Source organism: Scatophagus argus, chromosome 3 (assembly GCF_020382885.2).
Source record: "Scatophagus argus isolate fScaArg1 chromosome 3, fScaArg1.pri, whole genome shotgun sequence".
In the NCBI taxonomy this organism is placed as follows: domain Eukaryota; kingdom Metazoa; phylum Chordata; class Actinopteri; family Scatophagidae; genus Scatophagus; species Scatophagus argus.
Genome location: NC_058495.1, coordinates 17,350,536 through 17,372,181, shown reverse-complemented (window position 1 = coordinate 17,372,181; position 21,646 = coordinate 17,350,536). Strand labels below are relative to the sequence as shown.

The 21,646-nt window shown below is 42.2% G+C and overlaps 2 protein-coding genes across 6 annotated transcripts; both read left to right on the top strand.

Moving 5' to 3' along the window:
- The first annotated feature begins 5,122 nt into the window (after positions 1–5,122).
- On the top strand, positions 5,123–8,955 carry LOC124056652 (keratin, type I cytoskeletal 18-like). 2 transcript variants are annotated; one of them, XR_006842991.1, is made up of 7 exons: positions 5,123–5,661; positions 7,057–7,139; positions 7,327–7,483; positions 7,600–7,764; positions 7,860–7,985; positions 8,238–8,524; positions 8,666–8,955. XR_006842991.1 is itself a non-coding variant. In XM_046384307.1 (7 exons), the coding sequence occupies exons 1-7, from the start codon at positions 5,215–5,217 to the stop codon at positions 8,700–8,702; spliced, it is 1,236 nt and encodes a 411-aa protein (XP_046240263.1). In that variant the 5' UTR covers positions 5,123–5,214; the 3' UTR covers positions 8,703–8,955. The 2 variants fall into 2 exon arrangements, 1 of the variants encoding a protein (XP_046240263.1); XM_046384307.1 differs by having other exon boundaries at positions 8,238–8,458.
- Positions 8,956–10,035: 1,080 nt separating this feature from the next.
- On the top strand, positions 10,036–20,453 carry eif4ba (eukaryotic translation initiation factor 4Ba). Of its 4 annotated transcripts, XM_046384303.1 has the most exons (15): positions 10,036–10,182; positions 12,715–12,855; positions 14,049–14,254; positions 14,985–15,101; positions 15,202–15,256; positions 15,350–15,496; positions 15,831–15,959; positions 16,057–16,221; positions 16,424–16,679; positions 16,811–16,899; positions 17,068–17,329; positions 17,470–17,507; positions 18,513–18,642; positions 19,079–19,151; positions 19,433–20,453. In XM_046384303.1, the coding sequence occupies exons 1-15, from the start codon at positions 10,170–10,172 to the stop codon at positions 19,508–19,510; spliced, it is 1,899 nt and encodes a 632-aa protein (XP_046240259.1). In that variant the 5' UTR covers positions 10,036–10,169; the 3' UTR covers positions 19,511–20,453. The 4 variants fall into 4 exon arrangements, with proteins under 4 accessions (XP_046240259.1, XP_046240260.1, XP_046240261.1 ...); XM_046384304.1 differs by lacking the exon at positions 19,079–19,151; XM_046384305.1 differs by lacking the exon at positions 18,513–18,642 and having other exon boundaries at positions 19,433–19,867.
- The last annotated feature ends 1,193 nt before the right edge of the window (positions 20,454–21,646 follow it).

Sequence of the window (21,646 nt, the reverse complement as noted above, 5' to 3'; positions counted from 1 at the left end):
CAGACAGACAGACAAGGCAGACACATAGATAGATAGTGCATATGTATTTCTGTTTCCATGATTGCACATTAAAAATCATATCATTGTTTAGTAAGACCTTATCACTTCGAGACAGTTTTTATTTGAAACATGAACCCCAACCCTTATCTCAATCTGTGGAAATCATGATTCATTTGTCACTGGGCAGATTTATGACTCATGATCTTTTTTGAGTGGTTCAATAACCGCTGCCTAATTTGTACCAGAATGAACCCCTCGCTCCCTCAACGAACATATTCACCACACCCCCTCTCTTTTGTTTTCAAGGTTTTACATGGTTATATAAAAACAGCCTTCACCTATTTACCAGCTAACGAAAAGATCCAAATCCCAAGGTACTGTGTGGTGTGGAAACAAAATGTGAATTGGCAATGGGGGCACATGTTGAAGAAAGTACATATTAACAACCTGAGAGTTTCAGGCTTAGCACCAATAAAATGGAAAAAAAATCCACGTTTTGCTTGGCTTGTCTCAGACAATGACGTGAGTCTTCACAATGGAGCTGCTGTGCTAAACTTGGAGGCCACCATATATGTGCAAATCAACCAGCTTTTGTTGTTCTATTAAGTCAAACCTCTCCAGCTGATGAACAGAGCTTGTTATTTCACAATCACTTGCTTTTTATCTTTTACCAAATTAGATAATTCGTCATTCTTTTTGCATGACAAAAGAAAGAAGGCGATTTAAAAAGTTAACCCTCTGACCTCGAGTGTTTTAAGAGGCCAGTGATGTTTTGGTTTGTGTGAAACTGCTATATGACACATTAAGTCAGGAATGTGCTGAGAGAGACACCTACATGCTACAAGACAGAGAGGAGGGGTGGAGAGACGATGAGCAACAGGCAGATAGGAGAAGACAATTAGCAAAGATGAGAAACTTCACAAAAGAAATTTCACAGCTGTGCACAGATTGGGATGGTCAGCGAGAATGGGATGCGATCCATGATGGTGTACAGTAGATTAATCTGAAGCAGACTGAAGGCTATAGCAAAGGTGATGATATGCAGTATGGTTGCAATGAACCTGATGCATGGAGTGCTTCATGAACATTGTAAACAATACAAACTAAGTTTGAGCTTGAGAATTAAGGGACATTTATTAAAAGTAAAGGATGAGGGAAATACAAAAACAAATCTTAAAGGAAAGTTAAGTTAAGTTAAGCTACAAATTTGACAAAAAAAAAATAGCTGATGATATGATATCTTTGGTGATGACAGCTGTGGTTTCAGCTGTGGTCTTCACAGTGGACTTTGTCCTGTTCTGCAAGACCCTGCCATGCCTTCAAGACTGTAAGTAAAACCAGTTATAAAACTCACTTCCTGCTTCGCCCTGTGATGCCTGTGCAAACAGCCTCCAGCACAGACATAAATGAAACAGCGAGGCACATTCAAGGGATAAACAATAGGAGTGCAACAAGTCAGGGACAAGACAGGCACAAACCCTGCAGTTATGACTCTCACTGAGGCAGGTTTGTTTGCTTTGAGACTAACGCCCCCTAGTGGCTCAAAGTTGGAAGAGTGTGTTATCAGCCCAGGAAACTGCACAGGAGGAGTGGCATCAAGAGGTATCGTCACTGGTCCTCGTTGGCTGTGACCAAACCCATAGAACTTGATCCATACCAGAGAATGCTGCTGCACTTACTGCAGATATTCCCAAGAATAAATTCTGATCAATATGCCGATTCCTTAACTTTTTATCTAGAAAATTAAAATGAACCATAATGAAGTGAATTTACTGTAAGTACTGTACTTAAGTACGGAGTTGAGGTACTTCAATTGAGCATTTCCATTTCGTTCATACTTATAGTTCTGAAAACGGGGCCTTGTGAAACTTTTTAGAGACACGTGGTTCTCACAGGACGGTGAAACTGCAAACATATGATGATTATATGATGAAGACAATGATACTTTGCTGTTGATTAAACTACCAAACAGTCAACAGTAACATTTGCTGAACCTTAAACATCTACAGCAGTTAAATACACATTAACGCTGCAGTGATATCATTCCAAAACCATCTGACACTGACAGGGAACATTTTACTGCACTATGGGTGCTTTTCCTTTGAGTACATTTAGTGGCATTTAAGTACCACTTGCTAATAATACTTGCATGCTTTTATTCAAGTAAGATTTTGAATGCAGGATTTTTCCTTGTGGTAAAGTATTTCCACAGTATGTTATTAGTGCTTCTACTTAAGTAAAGGATCTGAATACTCCTTCCACCACTGGCCTCAGCTGTACTTTGTATTTAGTGCTGATTAGCAAATGTTAGTGTACTAACAGACAAAATGATGAGTAACAAAACGTATCAACATGTTATCATGTTGATGTTAGCATTTAGGACAAAGCTAAAAGTCTTGAATTGTTATTTGTTATGTGCTCAGCTCTTGAGTGAATCATTTCTTTTTTTTCAGTGTAACAATTTTGTCAAAACATACAGGATGAAACCTTCCAACTCTAACAAGATAAATATGACACTGACTCCATGCAGCTTCTTGAAAGATAGTCTATCATGTAGTGAAGTTAACCTTGTAAGGAACAGTTGTACTTCCTTTAATGAAACTAGTCATCTGAGTCCACACGAGACATGGGAGTATAGGTGACTCTCCACTAACAGCTCTGACTCAGCGCTCCTTTTATGTCTTCCTGTGAAATGTCTTTGTGCTAGAAATGGACATGACATCTCGCAGACAAAATGTCTCTTAGTTGACAGATTTCACTAACCTCTGATGTGTGACCCCCTACATTCTCCTGACGATGGTGGCCATAACATTATTATATAGAAATCCATTTAAAAGATTTTCAAAAAACATGTCCTTTGGTAATGAGATTGTGAACAAGAGGGATGCAAGAGAGCAATTGTGTAAGAGTGTGTGGGACTCACAAGTGAGATGCATTCTTTCATGAGTCTGTCAATTTGCACACAATCCTATGCATATGCATGTATGCTAATGCATTTTCTGGACAGTGTATATAAGCATGTGGGAGTGCTCATTTTGCAGGAGAGAAAGGAGAGGAAGTGAAGTTCATTCAAGGCCTTTCTGGACTCAGAGTGCCGACTGTTGTCCAAGATTTGTGAAGCACATTAACTTCTGTTGTAGCTTCCACATTCCTGCAGTGCGTTTTGTTATGACTCACAGACTGCAGCCTCTGCTCTTTTCCTCTTCTTTTTTCCTATCTTATCTGGAGAAGAGGCATGGAGTTCAGATCCATTTTGCTATAAGCAGGGAAATAAAATCTAGGAAATTATCATTCACCAAAAGTCATCATATGGACACACGATGGGAGCAGAAATCAACTGCATGTTATATAAAACTTTTGCCTAAGGAGCTTCACTGTTTCTGTTTGTGAATTTCTTGGTTTACTGGGTGTAGGGGGGGATGAGGCAAAATGTTGCCAACTCACATACAAACAAATAACACAGTGGAGACGCTGTCATGAGGTATGAGTCATGCTGATTGAATTCATCGTTCCTCTTTATATGTGCTGTCCTCATCACATGCCGGATTAATCATATCTCCTTTGCTCTTTCTTTGCCTTTTGCTGCTCTAGATGTGCTGTCTTTTTTTCCCACTTCTTATTTAGTATCATTATCATTAAGAGATTACTAAATAAATGCACAGTGAGGGGCTGGTGTAAAGTGTGAGAAACACTGAAACTCGATCAGCCGTGAAGGTGAGGTAAGATGAGGAAAGAAAAGAACCGAGCTGTATAAAGCTCAGGAGGGTGTTTGAGCCTTTGCCAGTTTGCCCTGGGGGTGGTTCATTTCATTTTGTTATCCAGTTCTCTGGGGCCCAGTGTCAAAATCCCCTCTGACCACAGCTTTAACCTCTGTTAAACCTATTTGAGCCTTTCTACAGTCATGCCAGAACACAGAACAACTTGGTTTTTAGTCAAATTCCACAATTTTGCCCCATTCCCCCCCCCCCTTGTCAGTTGTATCCTTGTTCTTGTAGGAGCAGGAGGCACAGAAAAAAGACTACTCTGAGATCAGTAACTTGATTCTGTGTTTTTTGTTTTTTTGTGGTTCACAAATATGAAAAGAATAGCAATCAAAGGTAGTTCATCTGACAGGAACCACACCTGATGAGGCTTCAAACATAATTGTTCAAAAACCTCCACAGAACTGATTAGCACTGATAATCACCTGCAGCATGATTGGTGAACAAGGGCAGCTTTTCTTTCCTTTTGACTGTGTCCTGAACAATGTGCTATTGGCTTACTTTCTTTATACACCCCATCGCTTCTCGGGTCTTTGGGGAATATTCGAAGAGTCCTTTTAGAGTATGGCGGATATCATTGTTAACACTGTTCACCTCATTCTCTTGCGTTGAAATGTTCAAACTGCGTTTATCAGTAAATCGGTTTTTAAAGTGGCTTTCTGAGTGTGGTTACTCTGAAATAAAAACATTTAGCATCACGCTGAGGATATTTCCACTTAATTAATTTTGAAGTGGAAAGTTATGAGTATAAACCAGTAAAAATATTTCACCCTCTCTGGTTTATCTACAACTAAAACAGTCCTAATCTCACGTTAGAGTTTAGAGTAGATACAAAGGTTGGCGAAATCTGTTTATTTTGGGGCCTGGTTGACCACAAACTTAGAAACTATGCAGCAAATGGTAGACATTTATGCCTTTTATGGGCAGACCAAAAGAATTTGGAGGCATGCTTACCAAGTAAACCTCACTTTGAAAGGAATATTCTACCCTTTAACTTTTAGTTTTAATTCTATTCCAGCTTTCTCTGTTGAATCCTGTACTTTATCATGGACAACATTTCCGTCACTGCTTTCTTTCCTTTGTAGTCAACTGTGGTTTATGTGATCTCTGAGGTGCATTTAAATAAACTCATTTGCTCTGGTTCATCAACCCTGAGCGTTTTTCTCACAACATAAAAATGCCTCGCACATTTCCATGGAGACAGAAAATACCCTGTTAAAAAAATGTGGGTGAATGAGAGCAAGGAGGGGGAGCAGGAAATGAGGAGTGGGGCGATGCAAAAGTGGGCAGGGTCTGCGAGACCAGCTGTGATTCAGAGAGAGAGAGAGAGAGAGGGAACAGGAGTATAAGTTCTCCACTTCCCCCTGCCAGCGTCACTTTCTGAGCCGCCCAGCAGTGAGTCTCCGCATCTCATCTTCCACCTCATTCTCTGCCGTGTCTAAACGTCTCAAAAATGAACGTCAGAAGATCCAACGTGCAGATTCGCTCCACACCTCAGCACTATTCTGCCAGCATTTATGGTGGTGCTGGTGGACAGAATACCCGCATTTCCTCTATCTCCACATCTTCCCTAAGGTCTGGTCCACCAATGACCTCTTCTTCCTCTGTCTTCAAACTGAGCAGTGGGATTGGTGGTGTAGGTTCTGGTCTTAGTGGTGCGGGTGCATCAGCGGCGACAGGTGGTGCCGGTGCCGGTGCCAGTGCTAGGATCATGGGCAACGAGAGAGGAGAAATGCAGAACCTGAACAACCGCCTGGCCAACTACCTGGAGACGGTGAGGAACCTGGAACAGGCCAACGACGAGCTGGAGATGAAGATCAGGGAGGCTCTGGAGAAAGGAGGGCCTGACATGAAAGACTACAGCAAGTATGAGCCCATCATAGATGACCTTCGCAAACAGGTAAGCGATCATTAAAATGAACAGGTGGAAGTTGGGCATGAAAAACAACCTAAAACTGCAAAGCTGTGGTTGTTGGTTGATACAGCTGCATAAGACAGACATGTGAGGCATCAGAGTGTTTAAATGCTTTAAAAATACTTGATTGGGGCTTTAATATGATAATCAGTGATGTGAGGGCATGTGATGACACTCATCATCACAGATAATGTTTCAAATGGTTTTAAATGTAGGCTATTTATGACAGCAAGTTTCATCAGTGTATTCATGAAAACTAATGAAAATACATACTGAGAATGCTTTTGCTGAAACTGGTAGCATTTCCTTTGTAGGTTATCAGATTTCTTGCAAGAGAGTGAAGGGTGTGGTTGCTTAGTCCTAACCCTCCCCCATAAAACTCGTTCGTGGCACAAAGTGGCCAGAACTTCCTCTGATGAATCACCAACACGCGGGGAGCATCATGAGAGAGGGATTGAAAGGCACTGGAACCTCCACCAGACAAAAGCATTTCCAAATGATCCCGCTTGTAAATGGTGGTTCTACAGGCATTCTCTGGTGTAAAAGGGCCTCAATGTGAAACAGATGTGTGGCAAAGACACACACACACACAAAGGGTCTTGAACTGCCAGCATGAGTGTATGTGTGCACACAGCTGCGTGTGAGTGTACTGCTTGTATAACAATCAGCCCCAGTGAGCAGAGTCAAATGTCACATTCTTCTGCAGACTCCATATCTTCACTGTCCCATAATGGCAGATTGATGGTGGCACTGCGTTTTTCTCAAAGCGCAAACCGACAAGTATTTCCCTGTTCCTCTGTGACAGGATATCACAGACACTTTAAAAAGTATAAACTCAGCACACAAAGAATTTTGCAACCCCTGCATGAGTAAACACACACAGAGAAACATACAAAGTGAGTAACAGACAGAGACAGTGTGGCTAAGTGAAAACTGAAAAGGAGAAAAATCTCCCTGTATGACTTATTCAGACAGGAAACTCATTTTTCCAACAATGCTAAAACAAACCAGATTCGGATTTGGCACGGGAACATCCCCTCTTCCTGTCCTTCAGTCTGTGGTTCCTCTTTTCACTGAATGTTACTATGGATTCATCTGTGTTGTGGCCCAAGTGTGTAATCTGATCTCTGTGGTTTCTATTGTTACATAAGGAAAATTGTGATTTAAATCATATGTTTAACTCTGTAGCTATGCGAAACACTGCCGTCTCATTGTACATAACCACTTGAGCGGACTTTCATGCATTGAATGAATAGGGTTCTTGTTAAACAAGCGTGTTCATTCTAACCAACAAAATTATGAGAAAACAAGACATCTTTTGACTCCCACTGATTGAAAAATGTCAAAATGAAATTTTCTCAAATTCTTGTCTCTGTCCAGATCTTTGATAAGATTGCAGAAAACGCTCGTTTTGTGCTGCAAATCGACAACGCTCGTCTGGCTGCGGATGACTTCAAAGTAAAGTATGTTGGTTTAACTCAGTTTTGTTGTTTCATATGTTAAGAGAACAGCATTTCATCAGCAGCAAATCTGAATCTGAAACACTTCTTGGAAACTTCAGTCATGCCCTTTCGTAACTTACTATGGAGCACAACATGCATAACAGCAGATTGTGTCTGTAACAGCGTTTCTATCTGTGCACTCTTACAGGTTCGACAATGAAATGGCAATCCGGCAGTCTGTGGAGGCCGACATTGCTGGGCTGAAGAGAGTCATAGATGACACCAATATGACCAGAATGAACATCGAGAGCGAGATTGAAGCTGTGAGGGAGGAGCTTGCCTTCCTAAAGAAAAACCACGAGAACGTGAGTTAACAGTATATCCAGATTAATTATCACACTGTGCTATCTTGCAGCATTTGCTCACAAGTCACGCAGCCTCAGTGTTTTTGTTCATCTCTCTCTTTCCATCTGTCATTTAGGAGGTGATGGAGCTGAGGAACCAGATCTCCCAGTCAGGCGTGCAAGTAGATGTTGATGCTCCCAAAGGTCAGGACCTGTCCCAGATCATGGAAGAAATGAGGGCCAACTATGAGAAAATTGCTGTGAAGAATGCAGAAGACCTCAAACGATGGCATGAAAATCAGGTGATGCATGAGAAAAAAGGGTTTTCATTTATGAATATGCTTACAGGAAGTATCTTTGTTGGTTGGCTGACCCTCTTTCCACATCTGCCTGTCAGATTGCGGAAGTGCAGGTGCAGGTATCACAGAACACAGAAGCTCTCCAAGGAGCCCAGATGGAGATAGGTGACTTGTCCAGACAGATCCAGACCCTGGAAATTGAACTTGCGTCCCAGCAGAGCTTAGTAAGCACACGTTTTACATGCTTTATATTCTGCTTTCATTCAATTTTATTCTATTCACAATCATAAAATAATCAGTTCCCTTAATACCCTAACCCCACTCACTTGTTGTCATAGCTTTTTGTAATGTGGCAAATGGCAAATATTTCCCAAATAATCTCTTTCAAAAAGGTTGGAACGCTCCCATGTTCTCCCAAATTAGACTAAAAAAATCTTTGACATACTTTTGATTCCTCCTTTTCAATCCTTCATTAGAAAGCCTCCTTAGAGGACACATTACGTAACACAGAGCTACGAAACAACATGGAAATGGAGAAGTACAACGCCATCATTATCCGCCTGGAGGAGGAGCTGACCAAATTGCGCGCAAACATCCAGCAACAGACCCAAGAGTATGAGGCGCTGCTCAACATGAAGATGAAACTAGAGGCCGAGATTGGCACCTACAAGGGTCTGCTGGATGGTGGAGACTTCAAGTAAGGCTTATAAAGAGGTGGAGGACAAAAAAAACAGATCGAGGAAAGGTGATGATGGTGGTGGAGGTGAATACTAAAATCACTTGTTATCATGGTTTTTGCATGGTCAAGTACAACCACATCATGAAGTGAGGTAGTAATTTGAGTCAGTTCACATGATACATGAATATTTGGAAAGTTAAGAATGTTTCATTTGTGTTTTTACAGGCTCCAGGATGCACTGGATGAGCTGGTGGCAATCTAATTTGGAACAAAGAATCTGGGCCCACCCCAACAGTGAGAGCAGAACAACCAGCAACTATTCATTATGGAAAAAATTCCATGCTGAGCCAATCAACTAAAGCCAGTTTTGAATCATGACCACATGCTGTTTAAATGAATAAAGTAATTCTTAATAAAGGCATTCGACTGCAACAAAGTGAAACAGGGCTGTTTCAGAAACAACCACTGCCTGATCTGACAGCAAAAGAAAGATGAATAAAACTTATCAACCCTCAGTCACGGATCTTGCATTTGTTTTTGTTACATAATATGAGAGTGTGCTTGTTATGTTTGTGGCATTATTTCACTATTGCCTTATCATAGCCATAGTTGATAACAAAAATAAATAAATAACTAAGTTTAAAGGAAGGAATTATGTGATTTTGATGATTAGAGCTGTTGACAAAAGAAACACAACCCAAAAAGGGACTAGTTGATAAATTACATAATTTCACAGAACGTGTAAAGCTGCTTTAACTAAAGCTTGGCCACTAGAGGGCAACATAACTGAAACAAACCAGGAGATGTTCTCATGTGTTACCGTGTTGATGCTCTAGCACACACATGAAGGAAACAGGGGGTGATATTAGGTTATATGCAGACCATATATCCATTAGAGTCAAACAATATTATACAATATTTAAAGTGTTATTGACATGGATTTGCTGTATATATTCAGATATTATATGCATAATTAACTGACCTTTTAGCTCAAGTGTTTTTCTCAATCAGCTCCTCTTGTTCACAGGTTAATTTATAATGTGAAATGTAATTCCAAATAAAAAGCAAACCCAGGTTTGTTCCTTTTTAATAAGCGAAATTCACCATTCTAAGATCGCCTTTCCAAGCTCATCATTTTAAAAATGTATTTCTTTTAATCCTGTTTCTACCCAGTTACTTTAAATACATGCTCCAATTTCAGGTGTTTGTACTTTAGTGTTGCCTAATGCCATTTTATACTATACTAGAGGAAAAGATTAATATTTCTTACTGCGTTCATTTCACTGCTGTAGTTATTAGTATAAACATTTTACATTAAAAAACACGATTGACTTGTCAACTAAGCTATGCAACAATTAAGCTGATGTTTTAATATAATAAAATCCCATTTGATAGATTGATTTGATTTGTCTTTGCCATGAACACAGAGAAAGACGTTTTTATCTCCTTAACGTTTAGCAGTCAAGCTCCAAAATTTAAAGTTGCATACAGATTTGTTCAGGTCCAAGGATTCGATGGCTGATGTAAAATAAATAAATAACCTTACGTGTAACAGCTAGCGTTCGTTCAAACAGAAAGTTGGTGAAAAGAACATAATCTGCCATCACTTGCACAGCAGATGAGAGTACGCAAACATGGGAGTAGACAGCTCCGTGAACGGCGATGCGCGTTCCCGACAATAAACCTCTGACGCCTTCATCCGGGAACTACTACGAACTCGCTCTCCAACATGGCGGCGTCAGGTGAGGTTTATGAGGGTGAACGATCTGGGTCGGTTTGGGGAATTTCAGTGGGTTTTGTCTCGATATAAGTAATCACATGAAGTGTTGCGATTGTTAATACATCGTGTTATCGCCTCGCGTCGTTGTCCGGCGTGTGTAAAAGGATTCGTCGGTTGTTTTGGCCCGGTAAAGACGTAACTGCTGGGGGAAGGCGAATGAACGAAGCAACGACTTGCTCAATCTGAAAATTTTAACCTGTCGTTACAAAATACATGTGGTATTTTCCTGTGGGAATTGTTATTGCGATGTTTTGGCTGTCTGCTTGTGGGTTTAACATGTCGTGGAGATTGTGTGACATGTTGTGAAAGGTTTCTAACTGCTGTGCAGAGCTCGCACATTGTATGCCCACAGCGGGGCTCGCCGCGGCGCTCAGAGCAGATAAGCATCGGGCGCAAGCGCGTTTCGTGGAGGAGGGGTTGGGCCGAGAAGTCCGGGCACCCCGAGGAGTCTTCCCACGTGTGCAGCCTGGCTCCCTGGTGTCGGTGTTTGACGAAACGGAGCAGGTGGGCCCGATGGGTCCAAAACACTTCCCTGGCAGTTTCACAACTTTAAGCCTTTTCCCATCCGGCCGGCCACGTCTTGCTCCGGCGATGGCGCACTTGGATGCTGGCTCTGCTACGTGCGCTAGGCCCTAAAACCTAGCCAGCTAAGCAGAGACACTTCCCCCGTCAGCAATCCTTTGCTGACTAAGCCCTCATCGACATAAAGACAAAGGCGTCCTGCGTAGATGGAAAGCAAAGAACCTGTGTGTTCAGACTAACAGTTAATAAAGTGTTGGCTATCGCAGCTGTTACGCTATTGTAGCTTTAGCAGAAGTCAGTACGGCCGAAAGTTAGCGTTACGCAGCTCCCATGTTGCTGGAGTCACATTACTGCGGAGCACAAGTAAAGTTACTTAACAGTCAGGACGTGATTTGCCGTTGTTTTGGAGGGAACAAACAGGCAAGGCCAGTTAGTTCGGCTTGTTAATAGTAAACAATGACTGCGCAGTGTGTACTGGGAAAGAGCTGTTGGTCTCTTTATGTGTGTACGTTTTGTAACGATGTGTGTAAAGAATGTCCTGACAGCTGGGATTTTCACAATAAAGCTCACAGCCAGCTTTGTCGCTGCCCTTTTTAATGCCCCAGACCAAAACAAACCGAGCCAGGACTGTAGTACAAAGCTAGGTAACGGGCTTATCCAGGTAACTTTGATGAGTAACGTTGAGACGGCGGCTACAACTTCCCCAACAGCCTGCTTTACGAAGGGTGGATAATTTTTACATTAAGTGTTATCCAATCTACTACCATATTTCAGCCAAGTAGTCCCTCACACTCGATGTGCTTTTAGGGAACAGATCATAATTACTTCTGAGACATAGCCCCTGTGTATAATTGCATTATCCTCATTGCAGGGCCATTGTAAGGTTAAAAAAGATTGGTAAAAACAGGGACGGGGTAAAGAAAAAGCTCTCTTTATCTGTATTTTTGCCTACAATTGTCCTAACATGTCATTGTACCGTAAACCTCAGTCATATCACAGATAAGCGTCCTCACAACAAGCTAGAGTTCAATGTGACAGTGTACTCCGTCCCAGCTTTCAGTTTCACCATTAACATTTCTTTCAAATTCTCATATTCATAGAGTACGAGCCATTATGAAAAAAAAACTTGTAAGGCCAAACAAAAAGCCCCTTCTATGCAAATGTACACAACCAGTAATTGAGGTGACTCCAAATCAACTAACCAGCATGTTATTCGCTGTCATTGTACTGTTTAACACCAGTTTAGGTAACCAGAGTTTGTCGGCCCTGACTGTTTTTGATGAGTTAAATCTGAGTATGTCAAACTCCCTTTGTAGTACAGCCCTCTGCTCTTTGAGATGAGCTGTGTGAACCAACTGTTTGCCATGCAAACAGACAGTAGGAACAGTATTCTGCAGTGGATACGTGTCTTACTGACTCCAAGGTGCATTTCTTGAAAATGGCAGTGAATGGGCAGCCCAGTGGTCTAAACAGTCCACGGTTATTGCACCCGGTTCTTGGAGATGAACAAATAGATGCAAGCCTTTTCTGACTTGTTGCACAGTGACAGTTGGACAAATAGACAACACCCCATGTTTACTTTCAACATAAAAAAGTGTTTTTGTTATCATTGACACATTGCAGTCCCTTATCTGGTTTGGCTGGACAACATCTCGCAGTATGAGTAGTGTTTGTTTATGCAGAGATGCAGCTGCCCACATGGGTGGAGAGATGAACACACACACACACACGAGACTGTTGTGTTGGTGTCTCAAACATGAATATTTAAATGGTGCGTTATTAAAAGAAATTTAATGACTGTGTTTTAACATTTCACTGGAGGTTTTTTCTGTGTTTTTTCAAACAAATAGCTTAAACGTATCAAATTAAGATCATTTTCATCATTATTACATTCATATAATGGTTCTTTCATTTGCATTTTTCTTTCTTCTTCATGGTTGACTGTGTGCTCTTGTGTTTTTCTCTCTTTTAGGTAAGAAGAAGAATAAGAAGGGGAAGACCCTCACTCTGACTGACTTCCTGGCAGAGGACAGTGGAGGCAGCAACGTGGCCCCCAGCTACCCGACCAAATCCACTAGCTGGGCAGATGAGACTGACGACCTGGACGGCGATGGTGAGCACACACACAGTGTTGCACACTTTGCATCTGTCTTGCATCTTTCCACAGACGAGTGAACTCGATATCATCTGTCCATTGCTCTGGTTGTCTCTTAGTTGAGTGGGGAGAAATGAAAATCTCTTTTTTGTTTTGCATGTAAATGTGTTGTGGCTGAGCAGTACTGGTCTTTTAGCTTTCCCAGATTTTGCTGAGGTATACAGCAGTAAAAGATTGGATAGATTAATGAACAAAAATAGAGACAGTTATTGACTATTAGCAGCTGTCTATAATCATGACATTAAAGTAATGAATTTTTGTTTTGCAACTTTGTTTTGCAAAACTGGCTACGGCTCAATGTTAGCCTGCATCACAGCTTTTCCAGTGTAAAACTTGTTTTTCTGGTGTAGCTCTAGTAAAACTAATTTGTGGTTCACAGTCCTTCGAGCTTCTTAGGTCTACTATGAACTTAACATTGCACTGTTTTTAAAGGAATCCCCTTTGTCCACTTTGCACAGAGTTGAGAACAGTGTTTCAAATATTGAATGTTGGTTGGATAGTGAGGATCAAATCCTTTGATGTCAAATGAAATCATCCAAACTCCATAATCTCCATATCAACCATGCAGCAGGGTTAGACAATTAAATAACACATTTTTATGTCATCATCTGTGAACTGTTGTTTTCTGTATGCAGTTTTCCCGTCTGTACGTCATCGTCATATTCTGCTGCGCAACGCGATTGCACATGTATGGTGTTGACCTTCACAATTCTGATTCATGGTCATGTTGCACATTTTGTACTGTGTGGCTTCACCCTTGCTAGAGCAACACATCTTGTGATCACGTTGTGACATGATGTGTGGCCAGGTGTCGGAACATCATACAGAATGTTGCCATACAAGTACCCACATGACATTTTTGGGTAGTTTCATTTCTGATACTTACTCTTTTTTTTGTATCATATTATATTACAATATTTGAACAAGGGTTTTTTTTGTGTAATATCAGACCGAATGCTGATTATAGCACTGTCGATATCTGCCTCATAGAAGAGGAGGCACATTATAATAAGCAAACATAAAGTTTGACATTTGCTTTTGACATGACATGAATAGCTATGTGCCAAAGAGATAATAATAGACTGTTCAGTCACTGAAAGGAATTTTAGGTTAATATTTGTTTTAAAATTCCCCTCTTCTTATCTCACCAGTCTCAACTTCGTGGCACACGGAGGAAGATAGCTACCGGGCACCACCCATCGACCGCTCTATCCTGCCCACAGCACCACGCTCGGCTCGGGAACCCAATATCGACCGGTCTCGACTGCCCCGCAGCCCACCTTACACCGCCTTCCTGGGCAACCTGCCTTATGATGTCACTGAGGATTCGATCAAAGACTTCTTCCGCGGCTTGGCAGTAGGTGTAACCAGCTAACACGCGTAGTGTAGGGCCCATAACATGTAGCGCTTGTTGGTTACAGCTACTGGAACACCTTGTTTTGCACAACACAAACAGTCTTTATATCTCTGTTATCTCGATACAAGAACTGTGAACTTTACAGAACTTTAACTCCACTGAACATGTTGTCAGAGGGGGTTAGAAAGGGGGCTAGGAGGTTATTGGTAATTGACAACAACACACATTTTGAAATTGTTTCTCCCTCCCCCCCCCGTATCTGTAGACAGATGTTTAAGTAGAGTCCTAATGTTGCTGAACCTGTTTGTCATGTCAAGTGAGTGTCAAAGGAACAGTTCAAATTATAGTTTTTGTTAGTTTCCTCATGTAGCTAGGATTGTTTTATAGTTGACACAGCTTCTAAAAGCCAGACAGGGCAGAGTGCTCTTTCAGTACAGAAACACTTTGACGGTCTTAAAACTGAGATAAAACTCCTGGTACTAGCAGCACTCAATTAGCAACTTCGTACATCTGAAGCACACGCATACCTTTGAGTGAAATATTGCAAAACATGTCTTCCTCTGACTTCATCCTCACCTCAGTTACATGCCACAGTCCTGACATGCACAGTCAATGGATTTCTTCCATATTTTTCAGTTGCATATGTTTGTTTCTCGTCTCTTGTTTGGGTCAGCTGTAGCAGTACTGCATTCTGTTTCATCTGTTATCCTGTCACTGTCTTCATCTCCAGATCAGTGCAGTGCGTCTGCCTCGAGAGCCCAGTAACCCAGAGAGGCTGAAGGGCTTTGGCTATGCTGAATTTGATGATGTGGAATCCCTCTTGAGGGCCCTCAGTCTCAATGAGGAGGTGAGAGGATGCAACAGGAACTCAACTATCTTCTTTCTCATAAAAATGTTTACAGAAAACTCTAAAACTGTTCACCCCCTTTATCTGTTCATGCCTGCAGAACCTGGGAAATCGAAGGATTCGTGTGGATATTGCAGATCAATCTAATGACAAAGGTACAATGCTAACTTTTTTGTAGTCATTTAGCCAATGGGAGTATACCCCTCAATCTTCATATTCTATTATCAAAATTACATCTCATCTCTCAGAGAGAGACAGTGGATCTATGGGAGGCCGAGACAGGGGAGGACGGATGTCAGACATGGGTCCTGACAAGACAGACACTGACTGGAGGGCTCGGCCCAGTGCAGACTTCGACGATGGGCCTCAAAGGAGGGATGATGCCTTTGGGGAGAGTGAGTCTTTGTTTGCACTTCAACATCCGTACTTATTTCACACTTTATGCTCGGATAATTTTGTTAGCAGTTCTTGATCGAAGGGACGATTTGATAAGGCAAACAAATTACTTAAAAGACCTTAAATTCAGAACTTGACCCCTTTGCAAAATATAAAGTTTCCCCAGTTTAGTTTAAGGAAAGTGATAATGATAATGCCTTTCCCCCAAACTGTTGAATTGACTGTAATAAGTAATGCAGCTCTTCCTTCTAAACTTTATTTGATGTACACCCAGACCAACAGTGAGAATTCCTTATATGAAGCAACATTGTTTTTCTATTGGAATTGCTGCAGGGTCACGGGACCGTTATGAGTCAGACCGTTACAGAGACGGACCACGGCGGGACAATGACCGCTATGACGGAGGAAGAGACCGCTACCGTGATCGTTATGACGACAGGGACCGCAGAGAATACGATAGAGGTAGAGATGGCTGTTGACGCTTTCAGCTCTGTTGATACTTAGTCATACACATCTATTTGCATGTGTTAAGAGTTTTCACTCCTCCCATCCTCTTTAGGTTATGACTCTCGCGGTGGTGGAGGAGGTCGTCGAGCCTTTGGCAGTGGCTTCCGCCGTGATTATGATGACAGTCGGAGTAGCAACGATCGTTATGGGGATCGAGACCGTTATGGCGATCGAGAAGAGCGGTACGAGAGACGGGATGACAGGCGTGAGGAAAGAGGTGAGAACTGGATATATAAATACTGCATTTGGTTAGCATAGCATTATTAGTTAACTGGCCATCTCAAATAAGGTTGTTTGAATGTGTATGATGGAGTTACATTTGCTGGTAAATTTGTGGGGTTTTTTTTCTATCAAAAAGTGAAAAACAAATTAGCCACATCACTCCATGTTAATATTATCCTTTCCTGTTGTTGCACCAGGTCCTCCTCAGAGGCCCAAGTTGAACCTTAAGCCCCGCAGTGTGCCCAAGGAGGAGGAAGGTAGTGGTGGTAATTCCTCAACTCCAACTCCGAGCTCTGGCAGCAGGGCCTCATCCATTTTTGGTGCGGCCAAGCCGGTTGACACGGCATCCAAGGAGAGGGAGGTGGAGGAGAGGCTGAAGAAGCAGGAAGAGAGGCTGCAGAGGCAGCTGGAGGAGGACAAAGGCCGGGGACCTGACAGAAAGATGCGAGACAGGTCAGGGGTTGATATGGACGGTCACTTTCAGATTTTTCATAACAGTCCTGTTAATTTTGATTTGAAGAGTTTCTTTTTCATCCCACTGGAGTTTGCATGCCTGTGTAAGCCTATTTGTCTACTCTGTTCAGGGACCCAAGCTGGCGCAATGAGGAATCTCATCCCCAGCGATCTCGCACAGGAAGTGAGTCTTCGCAGCAAGGGAGCACTTCTGGAAGAGGTTAGATACTTTTAACATAAAGCCTTCAATTGTAACACAAGTGTTGTTTGTCACTCATTTTTTCTCCTCGTGAAAATGTTTCCTCCTCCTGCACTGGGCGTAAGAAAGAGTAGTTCCACAGTGATGTAAAACAGTAAGAAACAATGTGTTCTGCTTTTCATCCACTAGGGTCCCGGTGTCGAGATAGCGAGCGCTCTGGGGAGAATGAGGTTTTCAGTGGGAGAGAAGGTGACCCCTCCTCCCCTGGGGCGTCCCCGCATCCCCCCTCTACCAGCTCCTCCAAGGAGCCGCTGAAGGTGATGCCTGCACCTCCTCCCAAGGAGAACGCCTGGGCCAAGAGAAGTGCAGCCAGCACAGGCTCCTGTGATGGTGAAGGGCGACCTCCAGTCTCTCCTGTCTCCCCAAGTGGTTCAGCTCCTCCCAAGCTCAGGTGAGAACACAGCCACACACTGCTCAGAAATACTCTGAATAATTGAATCACACCTAGAAATAGCTTGTAGAAAAGTTTCATGTGTTTTGTGTACTTGACTACTTGACTGTACCTCCTGACTCTTCTTACTTTCTCTTTAGCTCCCTAAGTTGTGCAGATGAAAGAGGATCTGGAAAAGGTAAGGCCTACTGATGAGTGCACAGACCCAATCTCAGTGTTTGGAGTATGAATGACACTGAACAAACCAAATATGAAAGGACTTGGCATGAAGAAAGAAAACTTGAAGCAGGAAGACATTCAGCTTTCATCAGCCTGTCTCTGCTCAACTGCATTTTGAATTGTGGTCCACAATCTACACTTTGTGCTCGTGGCTTTTCCTTGTTCATTGTAGACTTGATTGGCAGCTTCAGTTAAGTTTGGCTGTACCTGCAGAAAGTTGCTCTCTGAGGCCATGTGCACACTTTTTCTTTTTGCTGTCCTTCTTGCCGAAATGCTGGCACGAAATTTGTTTGTCTGGCAAAGAAAAGGCAGCAGAGATCTGCATGAAAACAGGTCAAGCAAAAACAAAGTCAACAAAGTCAAACTTCATGATACAAACAGGAATTCATTTCCTTATTGTACATGGGGAGTGTTATGCAAATTGTAGGATTCCCATGTTGTCAACACTGGATCACATGAGGAGGTTAAAGAGCGGCTCTTATCCTTACTTTTCACCCTACTTTAGACTGCAGCAGAATGGATATTTTCAGCGAAGCGAGAGCGTGTCTGATAGGAGCAGGTCGTGAGCTCATCTTCCTGTGGAGAGTGCATTCATTGCAAGGGGAGCACAGAGAAATGTCTCGCTATTGTTATACAAATAGTCACAGTAATAAAGAAGGTTCAGACTCGAGCAGTCTGGCCAAATGCAAAAAAAAAGCCAACTGGAATACCTACATTGTTTGTAGTGCTTTTGGCCCTACTTTCAAGCCAATTAAAATTTTAAAGGAAATGGATTCCACTGTACAAGTGCATTCAAGCAGTTGTGCGCCTCTCATTTGCCCCCCCCTCCCTCCCCCCCTTCAGTGACTAACATGTTTTAAAATCCAACCCAGTGGCTTTTCATGCTGCAGTGTGTTGTGAGTGTAGTCTACTGTGTAAAGTCCACCAACCTCCCTTCACTCGGGTGTCTGGCTTCTCCTTTAAGATGAGAACAAGGCTGACTGTGTGCGTCGGGACCGGGGGCCTCCACGGGCACGAGGGGGGCCTGCAGGGCCTGGAGCGGGGCGGGGCCGAGGAGAGGGGCCCAACAGAGACCGAAGAAAGGAGGCAGACAGGTCAGCCATCCAAAGCTAGCAAACTCCAAACTGCCAAACAGGGAGGACATTTACTGGGCATCGTGTTGTGGATACCAGGATTTCTGGTGTGCATATTTAATGCTTTGCCTTTTCTACACCAAATGGGTTCAGTCCCCGTGATGTAGCACAGGAAATGAACAGATCCAGTTCACAAACATCAACAGCATAACATGAACCACAACTGAATCATTTCTGCATTTTATTCAGTTCTTTTCTCTTGAAATGAGGACTGTGTGAACTGGGTGCCAAGCAGTTTGTGGATGGTAATTTTCAGACAGTGAAAACGAGCATAATGTGCTCCCTTTAGGTTTGTCTTTTTTGCTGCGTGTTTAGGGATTCTTAGATGAAAAGGGTTAACTTTCCAGCACTGAGCTCTGCTGATGAATTTTAACCTCTTTGTTAATTCTAACTGTAGAAAGGATAACAGAAGAGACCGAGACTCCAGACCACCTCCAGAGCCAAAGAAATTTGAAGAAACCCCGACCCCTGTAAGTCCTTCAGGACTTTGGTCAGACTTTGTTGACACCAAATTTGCTGTTCCTTAAAGGGTTTTACCAGAGACCCCATCCGTGCATTGTAGTTCTTAAAAACATCCCTTTAAAAAAAAAAAAACAAAACATCCCACCATCAGTTGTAAATTAACTGCCCCTAATGTTGTTTTCATGCTCCTTGAAAAAAATTGACCTTGTTTTTCATGTATAGATATTTGTTTTTAAGCCTGTAAAGCCGCTGTGCTGATCCAGGGTCTGTTATGTTTTGGTTTTTTCAGAAGTTCAGCTCAGCCAGTAAGTACGCCGCTTTGCTAATGGATGGAGACCAAGGAGATGACGCAGAGGATGTAGACTAGAGAGAAAATAACAAGACGAGGCCTGAAAGTGCAAGACGGGGAGAAGATGACGAACACAGGAAAACAAAAATAATCTCACATAGCTTACGAAAAGAAAAAAAAAACTCCGTACATGGAAAAGGCTCCTGGGAGGACATCGCTCACTCCCTTCTTTCCTCCTACAAACTTGTCCTTTACTTTCAGAACCACCCACCCATCCTCCCTCCCCTGCCCCACCTTCAAGACTATTCAGGTTTGAAAGAATAGTCGCATACTGGACTTGTTTTAAATGGAGAAAAAGGAGTAGCTGACATGGCAAAGTTATGGATAACATTGAATTAATTGTGATAAATAAATGGAAAAAAGTGGGGAAAAAAATGAATTTGTATATTTGTGGATCACAGGTCTGGCGAGTTTGGATTATATGGCAAATTATGTAGTTTAGTAAGCAGAAGCTGTTTTTTTTTATATATATAAATTTTGATTGATTTGCATAATTCCTACATTAAATGCATAGCTGTTAATTATAACTCCTTTCTATTCATTAGTGAATCATTTGGTATTTATAGAATTATTCAAAAGCTGTCTCTTAAATCAAATTCATTCAAAAAAATTGGTCAAGAAAATCCTGTCTTCCGGCGCTAACAGTCGTGAATGCTGAGACTGGTTGCTAATTTAAAAACAGTTGTCCATCATGTGCGCACCTTTCAACAAATCAGTGATTGCATTCTTTTCAAACTGCCTGACACAGTATTACGTGAGAGGACTGTACACGCGTTACATTGCATAACCGCAGGAGTGACTTGTATGTCGAGACGGAAAGAAAAACAGTCGCTGCACGATTCTCTCTGCGAATTGCTGTTACCATCACCCCGATCATTGTACAGAGGTCTCTTTCTACACCTCCTGATGAAATAATCAGTTCAATTAAAGGCTCATAATGGTCGTCTCCAGTCGTCCTAAAGATTGTCCTCAGCTGTCTGAATCATTTGCTCTTCCTGAAGTGAGGAATACAAATATTTGGGGAGGTAGGGTGTGAGGGTTTCCATAAGAGTACATGAACCTGTCTTCCAGTTTTCAATAAATTGGGGTAATTATGTACATGGTAATAGTATGTGGTCATTGTACGTGTATGTATTACTGGAGGGTTTTAAAAAGAGCTATTCAAGAGTTTCAGTGACACACTCAGATGAGATTCGTTTCAGTCTCCAACAGTTTACAGATGAGCCCCACAGTCAAGCAGCTGGTATTTGATGCTTGTTTTAACATTACGAGGCGGCACTACACGCTGTCGTGACCACATGGAATTCCAAAAAGTGAATCGGTTCACTCAGTTGCAGGATGGCGACTTGTGTCATCAAACACATCACTTCTGTGTGTGCTTCGACAACAACAAAGCATTTTTCCTCCGCTTGCTGTTCCGGTGTGGTCTGTGAGGCAGACGACGTCCGCAGTATTTTTTCAGCGTCAAACCCCCCGCTGAGGGCTGGACTCCCGGCGGCAGCTGGGTGGGATCCTCCTGAGCTTCACATCCCACACACACTCACTCTGCTGTGAGACAGAAATCCTCCAGACCCCACTCTTCAGTGGACATCAGCACACTAGAGACGGTGGAAACAGTGAGCGGCAGTGAACAGAATTACCTGCCACTACAGATTTAGAAATGTTAAATGTGTCAACTTATTTTGAAGGCGTTTGTTGAATCTTCCTTATCTCCTTACAAATGAGTTGGTTGTGTTTGTTCATTTTGGAAGTATGAGACGGGCAGATGCAGTCAGGAAGCGTAGTGGAGTAAACATGAGATCTTATGTTTACATATCACATCAATTCCTTAACAATTACAGCTATTGTGTGCACATTCAGTGTAGTTCTGTAAAGGTCTTGCAAAGTGTGTGTCTGCTAGTGGAATAACAAATCACACGAGTTTTGAAGTTATTATAGTTGAAAATTCCCCTTTTATGCCATCTTATACTTCATGACAGTTTTGTACTTCTTACTCCATTTATTAAACAGCTTTGGCTGCTTTACAGATACATTTTTATAAATTAAACTACACAACAGTGTCTCATCAAATCAAATAATGTAGGACAACACTGAGAGGAGCCTTTGTGCTGCTGATTACTTTTCATAGCACTAAACCAGATTATCAATGCAGGA

What these genes read in the sequence shown, in the direction of transcription:
- eif4ba (XM_046384303.1), top strand. An exon ending in CCGCAGAGAATACGATAGAG is followed by an intron (nt 15,960 to 16,056) that starts GTAGAGATGGCT and finishes CATCCTCTTTAG; the next exon opens with GTTATGACTCTCGCGGTGGT. An exon ending in TGAAAGAGGATCTGGAAAAG is followed by an intron (nt 17,508 to 18,512) that starts GTAAGGCCTACT and finishes TTCTCCTTTAAG; the next exon opens with ATGAGAACAAGGCTGACTGT.
- LOC124056652 (XM_046384307.1), top strand. Translation starts at nt 5,215, where the DNA reads ATGAACGTCAGAAGATCCAACGTGCAGATTCGCTCCACACCTCAGCAC. An exon ending in GCGGATGACTTCAAAGTAAA is followed by an intron (nt 7,140 to 7,326) that starts GTATGTTGGTTT and finishes GCACTCTTACAG; the next exon opens with GTTCGACAATGAAATGGCAA. An exon ending in AACGATGGCATGAAAATCAG is followed by an intron (nt 7,765 to 7,859) that starts GTGATGCATGAG and finishes TCTGCCTGTCAG; the next exon opens with ATTGCGGAAGTGCAGGTGCA.